General features: G+C 41.3%; 1 protein-coding gene across 1 annotated transcript in view; it reads right to left on the reverse strand.

Moving 5' to 3' along the window:
• Positions 1-12,126, reverse strand: part of ascc3 (activating signal cointegrator 1 complex subunit 3) — a 165,214-nt gene that overhangs the window by 43,267 nt on the left and 109,821 nt on the right. The window contains exon 27 of the mRNA XM_061914964.1: positions 10,234-10,400. Within this exon, the coding sequence (XP_061770948.1) occupies positions 10,234-10,400 (167 nt within the window). The remainder of the gene's footprint in view (positions 1-10,233; positions 10,401-12,126) is intronic.

Here is a 12,126-nt window from a genome sequence, read left to right on the forward strand (position 1 = left end):
TACACGGCGGGCCAGATTTGGCCCGTGGGCCAGAGTTTGACACCCATGTTCTAAGGCAGGGGTGCCGATTACGTCGATCGCGAGCTACCAGTCGACCGCGGGGGGTGTGTCAGTCGATCTCCAGCCAGGCTTTTAAAAAAAATAGACCTAAAAATGAGTGATCATCAATCTTCACCAAGACGTCACTTAAATGACATTCACGGTACCGGAGGGTCTTGTGAGATGACGCTGGCTGCTGCAAGATCATTATTATGAAAATATGACCGAGAGGAAGGCCAGAAACACTTTTTATTTCAACAGACTCTCGCGCCGTACCTTCCGTCAAAACTCTAAAGGCCGACTGCACATTTCCTATCTTCACAATCAAGCTGGCGTGCACATCACTTGTGCACGCCAGCTTTCTGAGGGATCGCTTGTGCACGCCAGTTTTCCGAGACTCTGTATTTAGTTAGCGCAGGCAGCATGAAGCAGGGCTTTTATTGTGAAGATAGGAAATGTGCAGTCGGCCTTTAGAGTTTTGACGGAAGGTACGGCGCGAGAGTCTGTTGAAATAAAAAGTGTTTCTGGCCTTCCTCTCGGTCATTTTTTCATAATAATGAACTGGCAGCAGCCAGCGTCATCTCACAAGACCCTCGGGTGCCGTGAATGTCAATCAAGCAAGCTACGGAATTTGCCGCCAATGTTTTTCTTGTAAAGTGTATGGAAGCTGGATGAATTAGATGCCAAAAACCAACCACTTTTATGTGGTATTGTACAGAAAGGACAACTTTTTTTCACCTCCATTTGAAAATGTGGGCGTTATCATCATTACTGTCTGATTCCAATCAATGCAAGTCATCAGAATCAGGTAATACACCAACTTATATTCTTGTCTTTGTGAAAGAAAGACATCTATATGTGTTACACATGCTTGTATTATCATTAAACACATTTAACTTGTTTACAAAAATGTCTCTTTCATAAATAAATAAATATAAATGATATATATAAATGAGGTGGATCCCCTCGAGTTGGTCAATTGAAAAGTAGCTCGCCTGCAGAAAAAGTGTGGGCACCCCTGTTCTAAGGGATGAACGTGAGTGTGAATTGTGGCATGACGATGTTTGCGCGAGCTGCATGGCCGTTTGATTGACGGCACGTTATGCGCCTGGATGCTTGCAGGGACGTGTTGTGAGTCAGGGGCTTCTGTGTCGAGGTAAGCTGTCTTGTGGGTTCGCCTCTGCTAGGGCTTCACTGGCAGGTAAGACACCAAAATGCATACTGTCTCAACTTTTGTACATTAAGACTCATGTCCTCTTTTAGGCAAGAGAGCTGCAGCTGTTTCACAAAGTGTGTGTCTTTGGACAACTATTGGACTGCGTCGTGTCCGCACTAAACCCCCCCGTCTCTGAACATGGACTAATGAAGCCTACTGAGGTATTGGCACTAACCGCTCGATTAGATCAGACTGATCTAATAAGTCTTTGACCACGAACTGATGAAGCCTATTCGGATGAGTGGTGAAAGTCTTCTAAGACAAACCAAACAATCCAGTTATGATCGATTGAATGCCCTCAGAATTTTTTATTACTAATACTTAGTAAATGGTAAAAATGGGTTGTACTTGTATAGCGCTTTTCTACCTTCAAGGTACTCAAAGCGCTTTGACACTACTTCCACATTTACCCATTCACACACACATTCACACACTGATGGAGGGAGCTGCCATGCAAGGCGCCAACCAGCACCCATCAGGAGCAAGGGTGAAGTGTCTTGCTCAGGACACAACGGACGTGACGAGGTTGGTACTAGGTGGGGATTGACCAAGGGACCCTCGGGTTGCGCACGGCCACTCTCCCACTGCGCCTCGCCGTCCCTTTGTCTATTTTATAACAAGTTCAGCTGAAAATAGTTATAATTACACACATTAAAGAAAACAAAAAGAGAACGATAGATCAACTTCCATCCATCCATTTTCTACCGCTTATTCCCTTTCGGGGTCGCGGGGGGTGTTGGCGCCTATCTCAGCTAAAATCGGGCGGAAGGCGGGGTACACCCTGGACAAGTCGCCACCTCATCGCAGGGCCAACACAGATAGACGGACAACATTCACACACTAGGGCCAATTTAGTGTTGCCAATCAACCTATCCCCAGGTGCATGTCTTTGGAAGTGGGAGGAAGCCGGAGTACCCGGAGGGAACCCACGCATTCACGGGGAGAACATGCAAACTCCACACAGAAAGATCCCAAGCCTGGATTTGAACCCAGGACTGCAGGACCTTCGTATTGTGAGGCAGACGCACTAACCCCTCTTCCACCGTGAAGCCGATAGATCAACTTACAGTACAATAAAGAATAACTAACATTGTTTTAGTCTGTAACACAAAAATGCATCAATTTGCCTGAAATTCAACTCCTTATCTAAATATTTGATCAAATATATTTGATACTGAAAATAGAACTAAACTTGATAAAAAAACCACTGAATTAAAATTGATCAACAATACAATTTATAAACTACAAAACTCCCACAAAAAAAAAAAAAAAAAAGGAATGAAACAATTTGCTGATTTTTTTTCATGAATCAGGAGCCCGTTTTGTAGTGCATAACTTTTCAAAGCGGGGCTAAAGCATCATACCGTATGATACTGATAAGTCTCCCGGGTACACACAATAACACTGCAGCAAAAATACTAATTACAGTTGCAGATTACAACAATTACCTTATTGAGTTTGAGTTTGAGTTTATTTGGAACATGCAAGCATACAACATGATGCATCACAATTTCCAGTTTCTCTTTCCAACATGTTCGAAAAGGAGGAGGAAGAAGCAGAGCTTATTTAATCCTACCCCTTTTCTTTACATAACAGTTGCTAAAACTTTTGTTCACTTCCTGTTCTCAATGTATTCACAATGTATACTCCATAAGTAATAAGTAATCACAATACAAATAAATAAATAAATAAATAATTGCTTAAATTTTAATCCATACGATGAGATAAGTCAGATTATTTTGAGAATGAATGAGTGAGTAAAATCAGAATGTTTATCATGGTTCTTCATTTTTGTACTTTGTTAACACTTCCAGTTTGAAGAGTTTCTTGAAGTGGATCATATTAGTACATTGTTTGATTGCTTTGCTTAATCCATTCCATAATTTAATTCCACATACTGATATACTGAAGGTTTTAAGTGTTGTACGTGCATACAAATGTTTTAAATTAAATTTTTCTCTAAGATTATATTTCTCTTCTTTTGTTGAGAAGAATTGTTGTATATTCTTGGGTAGCAGGTTATAGTTTGCTTTGTGTATAATTTTAGCTGTTTGCAATTCCACTATGTCGTGGAATTTCAGTATCTTTGATTCAATAAATAAAGGGTTTGTATGTTCTCTATATCCAACATTATGTATTATTCTAACTGATCTTTTTTGTAATACTGTTAGTGAATGAAGTGTACTTTTGTAATTATTTCCCCATATTTCTACACAGTAACTCAGATATGGTAACACTAGTGAGCAGTAGAGAATATAAAGTGATTTTTGGTCTAGAAAATATTTGGCTTTATTCATTATTGATGTATTTCTTGCAACTTTATGTTGTATATTTTTTACATGAGATTTCCAATTCAATTTATCATCAATCATTATACCTAGAAATGTGGTTTCATTTACTCTTTCAATTTCTATTCCGTCTATTTGTATTTGTGTTTGACTTTCTTTTCTACTGTTACCAAATAGCATTATTTTAGTTTTACTGAGATTCAATGATAGTCTGTTTTTGTCAAACCATTTGTTAATTTCTTCTGTTATTATTTGTATTATCCACTGTGTGTTCTCTCCTGAACAAAAGGCTGTTGTATCATCCGCAAATAATACTAACTTTAAATCTCTTGTAACTTTACAAATGTCATTTATATAGAGATTGAATAATTTAGGTCCTAGTATTGATCCCTGAGGTACACCACAGGAAATATTTAGCATTGTAGAGGTGTGTTCGCCTAGCTTCACGTATTGTTTCCTGTTCGTTAGATAACTTCTTATCCAATTTAAGACTAACCCTCTGATGCCATATCGTTCCAGTTTTTTTATTAAAATATTGTGACACACTTGTTTATCAACGTTTGGAAGTACATTTTACAGATAACAGCGGTTAGCTTATTTGTATAGATGCAGAGAATGTGAAATTGCTTGTACGTTTGATGATAAAGGCAGTTTGACCCTGGAATTAATCACTGCTTTTTAAAAAGGATTTGACCGGCATAATAACTTGCGCTGTATTCGCGCCGCCACTTACTTAGTACTGTAACACATTTATTTTTAAATGAATAAAACCTTTGTTTAGCCTTTTTAAAATTAAATATATGGATCATTGCCAATCAAAATGATCATATCATGCCCCCACCGCCACATATATAGTGGCAATTTAGGGGAAACCACTAGCAATATACAGTATATAGACTGATAACATCATAGTTTACCATGAATTGATTAACGTGGACCCCGACTTAAACAAGTTGAAAAACGTATTCGGGTGTTACCATTTAGTGGTCAATTGTACGGAATATGTACTGAACTGTGCAATCTACTAATAAAAGTATCAATCAATCAATAGTTTGTGATCTAAATTCACAATTATTACTGAAAGCTTAACTGACTCGGCATTCAAATACTTTATTGTGTTGTTTCTGGTAATCAAAGATATTAAAGGGGAACTGCACTTTTTTGAGGGAATTTTGCCCATCATTCACAATATCTAGGTGAGACATGGGTTATGGGTTATACTTGTATAGAGCTTTTCTACCTTCAAGGTACTCCCAAAAAAATTTGACACTATTTCCACATTCACACACACATTCACACACTGATGGCGGGAGCTGCCATGTAAGGCCCTAACCACGACCCATCAGGAGCAAGGGTGAAGTGTCTTCCGCAAGGACACATGGATGATGACGAGGTTGGTAGAGGGTGGGGATTGAACCAGGAACCCTCAGGTTGCTGGTACGGCCACTCTCCCAACAGCGCCATACCGTCCCCCATATGTTTTTCTCTTTTTTATGCATTCTAAACTTGTAACATATGGCTTGTTGTAGATGGCTTAAAACGCAGGTAATGGGAATTCCATCTACTCCGCCTGGAAAGTGCTTTAAATCACACCCGAAAACCTCCATCCACATTTTATATACACACTGTTAGTATGTGTGTAAAGAATTTTCATAATAACATGTAATATTTAAGTACTTTTGTCATTTTAAGCATTGCAGTGAAACATTAAAGCAGCACTAAGTAAACTTAATAAAATGTTTTCTTAACGTTTAGGATGATTTTTTGACTTACAGCTAGTTGAATGACACTTCTGTCATGGCCTGAGGTGGTCATGGCACTGAGCAACTTTGAAGAAGGTGGGAGGGTCCCTGCCACTCAAAAAACTACAAATGTGTAGACCGCTTTCGGGCATATGTCACTTACCCCTTTTCTTGCAAAGACGCTAACGCCAATGTGTAATTATTGCTATCATGGCAGAAGCTGCAAAATAAAAAAATAAAAACTAGAAGTTTTGTCTACGGAGACAAAAAAAAAGAAAAAGGGAAGCTACCCGGATAAACAAGACCGTCGAGGATCAACATTGACTCGGCTTTCACTCGCTGGCGTGAGCTCAAAGACGAGGACGGATTTTGGACCGATGCTACCTTGGCTCGGTTCCTGCTGGACTAGTAAGTACCTTTCTATGCTCCAATCCATCCATCCATCCATCCATCCATTTTTTTCCGCTTTTCCCTTTTGGGGTGGCGTGGGGTGCTGGAACCTATCTCAGCTGCATTCGGTCGGATGGCGGGGTACACCCTGGACAAGTCGCCACCAATGCTCAAATCAAAATTATCAATTAATCAATGTTTACTTATATAGCCCTAAATCACCAGTGTCTCAAAGGGCTGCACAAACCACTACGACATCCTCGGTAGGCCCACATAAGGGCAAGGAAAACTCACACCCAGTGGGACGTCGGTGACAATGATGACTATGAGAACCTTGGAGAGGAGGAAAGCAATGGATGTCGAGCGGGTCTAACATGATACTGTGAAAGTTCAATCCATAATGGATCCAACACAGTCGCGAGAGTCCAGTCCAAAGCGGATCCAACACAGCAGCGAGAGTCCCGTTCACAGCGGAGCCAGCGGGAAACCATCCCAAGCGGAGGCGGATCAGCAGCGCAGAGATGTCCCCAGCCGATACAGAGGCAAGCAGTACATGGCCACCGGATCGGATCGGACCGGACCCCCTTTACAAGGGAGAGTGGGACATAGGAGAAAAAGAAAAGAAACGGCAGATCAACTGGTCTAAAAAGGGAGTCTATTTAAAGGCTAGAGTATACAAATTAGTTTTAAGGTGAGACTTAAATGCTTCTACTGAGGTGGCATCTCGAACTGTTACCGGGAGGGCATTCCAGAGTACTGGAGCCCGAAATGAAAAAGCTCTATAGCCCGCAGACTTTTTTTGGGCTTTGGGAATCACTAATAAGCCGGAGTCCTTTGAACGCAGATTTCTTGCCGGGACATATGGTACAATACAATCGGCAAGATAGGATGGAGCTAGACCGTGTAGTATTTTATACGTAAGTAGTAAAACCTTAAAGTCACATCTTAAGTGCACAGGAAGCCAGTGCAGGTGAGCCAGTACAGGTGTAATGTGATCAAACTGTCTTGTTCTTGTCAAAAGTCTAGCAGCCGCATTTTGTACCAACTGTAATCTTTTAATGCTAGACATGGGGAGACCCGAAAATAATACGTTACAGTAGTCGAGGAGAGACGTAACAAACGCATGGATAATGATCTCAGCGTCTTTAGTGGACAGAATGGAGCGAATTTTAGCGATATTACGGAGATGAAAGAAGGCCGTTTTAGTAACGCTTTTAATGTGTGCCTCAAAGGAGAGAGTTGGGTCGAAGATAATACCCAGATTCTTTACCGTGTCGCCTTATTTAATTGTTTGGTTGTCAAATGTTAAGAGTTGTATTATTAAATAGAGGTCGGTGTCTAGCAGGACCGATAATCAGCATTTCTGTTTTTTTGGCGTTGAGTTGCAAAAAGTTAGCGGACATCCATTGTTTAATTTCATTAAGACACGCCTCCAGCTGACTACAATCCGGCGTGTTGGTCAGCTTAAGGGGCATGTAGAGTTGGGTGTCATCAGCAAAAAATTATAATTCCAAAGTTGAAATTTGCGTGGTAGCAATAAATAGCCACCAGCTTGATAGTTTGCAGTTTCACACTGACACAACCAGCCATGCATCAAACTCAAAAGTAATGTATAAGGGAAAAAAAAATATGATCACTGCAAACAGCAAATATAAAGTTAGAGTAAAATATGTAGGTTACTACTGTGGAAAGAGCAGTTATTCTGAATCATTGTGGTATTATTGTGTCAGTTTTTATGTACGTGACAGTAGTTTATGACGCTATGCGCTGGTCCTAATGGGAAATGGGATCTTCTTTCAGGCAAATCAGTATCGCTTGTGTCCACTGGCACCAGCAAAATCAACCAAAGTTGAACTTTTTAAGTGGGACTTTCAATACACAGAATGCAACACAACATTTGCTCTTTCCTTCAACAAAATACAACTATTAATAATAACGGCAGACTTCATCAAATGGCACTGTGAGGATCCTGTTTCTGGACTTCTCGAGTGCCTTTAAAACTATCCAGCCCCGCCTTCTCCAGGACAAGCTAGACAGAATGCGAGTGGACCCCTGCCTGGTTGCCTGGATTTCAAACTACCTCACCGACAGGCCACAGTACGTCAGACTGAAGGACATCAATCAATCAATGTTTACTTATATAGCCCTAAATCACTAGTGTCTCAAAGGGCTGCACAAACCACTACGACATCCTCGGTAGGCCCACATAAGGGCAAGGAAAACTCACACCCAGTGGGACGTCGGTGACAATGATGACTATGAGAACCTTGGAGAGGAGGAAAGCAATGGATGTCGAGCGGGTCTAACATGATACTGTGAGAGTTAAATCCATAATGGATCCAACACAGTCGCGAGAGTCCAGTCCAAAGCGGATCCAAAACAGCAGCGAGAGTCCTGTTCACAGCGGAGCCAGCAGGAAACCATCACAAGCGGCGGCGGATAAACCATCACAAGCGGAGGCGGATCAGCAGCGCAGAGATGTCCCCAGCCGATACACAGGCAAGCAGTACATGGCCACCGGATCGGACCGGACCCCCTTCACAAGGGAGAGTGGGACATAGAAGAAAAAGAAAAGAAACGGCAGATCAACTGGTCAAAAAAGGGAGTCTATTTAAAGGCTAGAGTATACAAATGAGTTTTAAGGTGAGACTTAAATGCTTCTACTGAGGTGGCATCTCGAACTGTTACCGGGAGGGCATTCCAGAGTACTGGAGCCCGAACGGAAAACGCTCTATAGCCCGCAGACTTTTTTTGACATCACATCTGACACTGTGATCAGCAGCAAAGGAGCACCGCAGGGAACGGTGCTGGCCCCTTTTCTCTTCACCCTGTACACCGCTGACTTCTGCTACAACTCAGAGCTGTGTCACATCCAGAATTAGCGGAAGACACAGCCATCGTCGGGTGCATCAGGGACGGCAGAGAGGAGGAGTTTTGGGGCCTGGTGAGGGACTTTGTTGTCTGGTGCCACAGGAACCTCTTGCAACTCAATCCGTCAAAGACCAAGGAGCTGGTCATTGACTTTGGGAGGTCGAGTCCAAGGTCACAACCTATTGTGATCGAGGGAGTCGAGGTACAGACTGTGGACTCATTCAAGTACCTCGGGGTTTAGGTGGACAATAAGCTGGACTAGACTGTTAACACGGACCACCTGTACAGGAGAGGACAGAGCAGGCTGTACTTCCTCAGGAGACTGCACTCCTTCAACATCTGCAAAAAACTCTTGTGGATGTACTACCAGTCCATGGTTGCCATTGTTCTGTTCTACATGATAGTATGCTGGAGGGGCAGTACATCTACAGTAAGAAGGACAGCTCCAGACTTGAGAAACTGATCAGGGGGGCCGGTTCTACGATCAGAATGAAACTGGACACACTGGTGACGGTGGCAGAGAAGAGGACTGTGGACAAACTAGTGAGCATCCTGGATGATGCCAGTCACCCTCTGCATAGCGTTATCAGTAGCCAGAGGAGCCTGTTCAGTTCTAGACTGCTTCATCCCAAGTGCAGGACTAATAGACTCAAAAACTCCTTTGTCCCACACGCCATTAGACTGTACAAGTCCTCTCTGGGGAAGGATGCGGGGGGCACTCGGATGACAGGGGATGCAAAACAATAACAGTTCAATACGTTTTCATAACATGGTCACGACTGCCTAGTTTCTCTTGTTATATTCTTATTTTACTGTTATATTTGTATTCTCATTGTTGCTTTTTAATTTTTAGTCTTATTGTAATTGGTCTCAAGACCAAAGTTAATTATTTAAATGATGAACTAATCATAATCCTCAGTAAGGTACATAAGGTTGTTGCAAACTAGCGTTTTTTTGTGTATTCTTTGCAATGTCTTCAGAGCTAAATTGATATATATATATATATATATATATATATATAAATATATATATATATATATATGTATGTATATATATATATATATATATATATATATATATATACACACACACACATACATATATACATATATATGTATATACACACACACACACATATATATATACATATACACATATATATATACATATACACATATATATATATATATATATATATATATATATATATATATATATATATATATATATATATATATATATAATATTATTATTAAATTGAGTTTCAAAGTTGACCAACTTGCTTATGGCCACAAACTTCTACTATACAAGTAAAGGCATAATTTACGATCCACCAGAATCTTTCACCAACTCAAAGGTGATGCAGCACCTCTCTGGCTCAGTATTTCAATAGCCACAAAAGCTAGTTACCTCTGAGATCAAGGCGTCGCTAAAAGTAGGTCCTCTGCCTTATCTATTATAATATAAATATCGCTAATACCTGGTTAATATTCAGGTCAAGGCATGAAAATGGAGTATTGTTGTTTTTTTTAAATGCTTTTAGAGAGCTTTATGGGTGCAATAGATGACCCACATGAGTTACATTGTTAGCAGTGTAGTACAAAACAAATATTACCAGTTAGAATGCATAAAAAGGAGAAAAACATAAGAAAAAAAACATACTCATCACGCTTTAACATTCACTTACCGAGCAGGTGTATTTCATCAATGATCAAGATCGCTACTTTCTGAACATAGCTCCTGTTTTGCCAGCTTCTGCTCACTCCATCCCACTTCTCAGGTGTGGTGACAATGAGGTCAGCCTGCGCGATAGCTCTCATATCTGGCGTCACATCGCCCGTCAACTCCACCACTCTATACACAGATATCAACGAGGACAGAAAGGACTTCAGATTGCTTATGTGTAAATATAACAACATGTACATAATCAGTGAATATAGCTGTGTTTATGGCTCATTTAATTATCCATCCATCCATCCATCCATCTTCTTCCACTTATCCGAGGTCGGGTCGCGGGGGCAGCAGCCTAAGCAGGGAAGCCCAGACTTTCCTCTCCCCAGCCACCTCGTCTAGCTCTTCCCGGGGGATCCCGAGGCGTTCCCAGGCCAGCCGGGAGACATAGTCTTCCCAACGTGTCCTGGGTCTTCCCCGTGGCCTCCTACCGGTTGGACGTACCCTAAACACCTCCCTCGGGAGGCGTTCGGGTGACATCCTGACCATATGCCCGAACCACCTCATCTGGCTCCTCTCGATGTGGAGGAGCAGCGGCTTTACTTTGAGTTCCTTCCGGATGACAGAGCTTCTCACCCTATCTCTAAGGGAGAGCCCCGCCACCCGGCGGAGGAAACTCATTTGGGCCGCTCGTACCCGTGATCTTATCCTTTCGGTCATGACCCAAAGCTCATGACCATAGGTGAGGATGGGAACGTAGATCGACCGGTAAATTGAGAGCTTTGCCTTCCGGCTCAGCTCCTTCTTCACCACAACGGATCGGTGCAACGTCCGCATTACTGAAGACGCCGCACCAATCATTTAATTATGTTAAGCAAATTTGTTTTTAAATAAAAAATCTACCAATACTAAACAATAAAACAAGTTGAGCATGATTGGTTGGCCATGTTATCATTTCAAGCCTAGTGAGCAACAAAAACAAGTGAACATAGTTTGCACACTAAACATCTTGTTGTGGACATAGAAAGAATATAATAGTATCCCTGTCAAAATTAAATTAAATGGGACCTTTGATGAATTTAGTCTTTTCTGACTTATAAATGTTGTTACAATGTTGGATACTCTTGTTAAACAATGCCAAAGTGTCAAATCTTAAAGTTCATGTATTTTGATGTAAGCTTGCATGCAGTTTTGGATGACTTTTTGCAAGATTTTTCAGTCTGCTACGTTGTGATGTCACAGCGTGGTGGACGTACTTATTTGGATATTAAGTCAAGCGCTTAGCCAGAAAGGAAAGAAGTTATGAGGAAACATAAAAAAGGTACAAATCCCGTTTCCATATGGGTTGGGAAATTGTGTTGGATGTAAATATAAACGGAATACAATGATTTGCAAATCCTTTTCAACACATATTCGGTTGAATGCACTACTAAGACAAGATAATTGATGTTCAAACTCATAAACTTTATTTTTTTTTGCAAATAACTTAGAATTTCATGGCTGCGACACGTGCCAAAGTAGTTGGGAAAGGGCATGTTCACCACTGTGTTACATCACCTTTTCTTTTAACAACACTCCGGATGGTTATTTTCCTCTTTGTTCCGGAGGACACCACATCCACAGTTTCCAAATATAATTTGAAATGTGGACTCGTCAGACCACAGAACGCTTTTCCACTTTGCATCAGTCCATCTTAGATGAGCTCGGGCCCAGCCAAGCCAGTGGCGTTCATGGGTGTTGTTGATAAATGGGTTTTGCTTTGCATAGCAGAGTCTTAACCCACACTTATAGATGTAGCGACCAACTGTAGTTACTGACAGTGGTTTTATGAAGTGTTCCTGAGCCCATGTGGTGATATCCTTTACACACTGAGGTCGGTTTTTAATGCAGTACCGCCTGAGGGATCAAA

The sequence above is a fragment of the Nerophis ophidion genome, linkage group LG11 (genome assembly GCF_033978795.1).
Source record: "Nerophis ophidion isolate RoL-2023_Sa linkage group LG11, RoL_Noph_v1.0, whole genome shotgun sequence".
NCBI classification, from domain to species: Eukaryota; Metazoa; Chordata; class Actinopteri; order Syngnathiformes; family Syngnathidae; genus Nerophis; species Nerophis ophidion.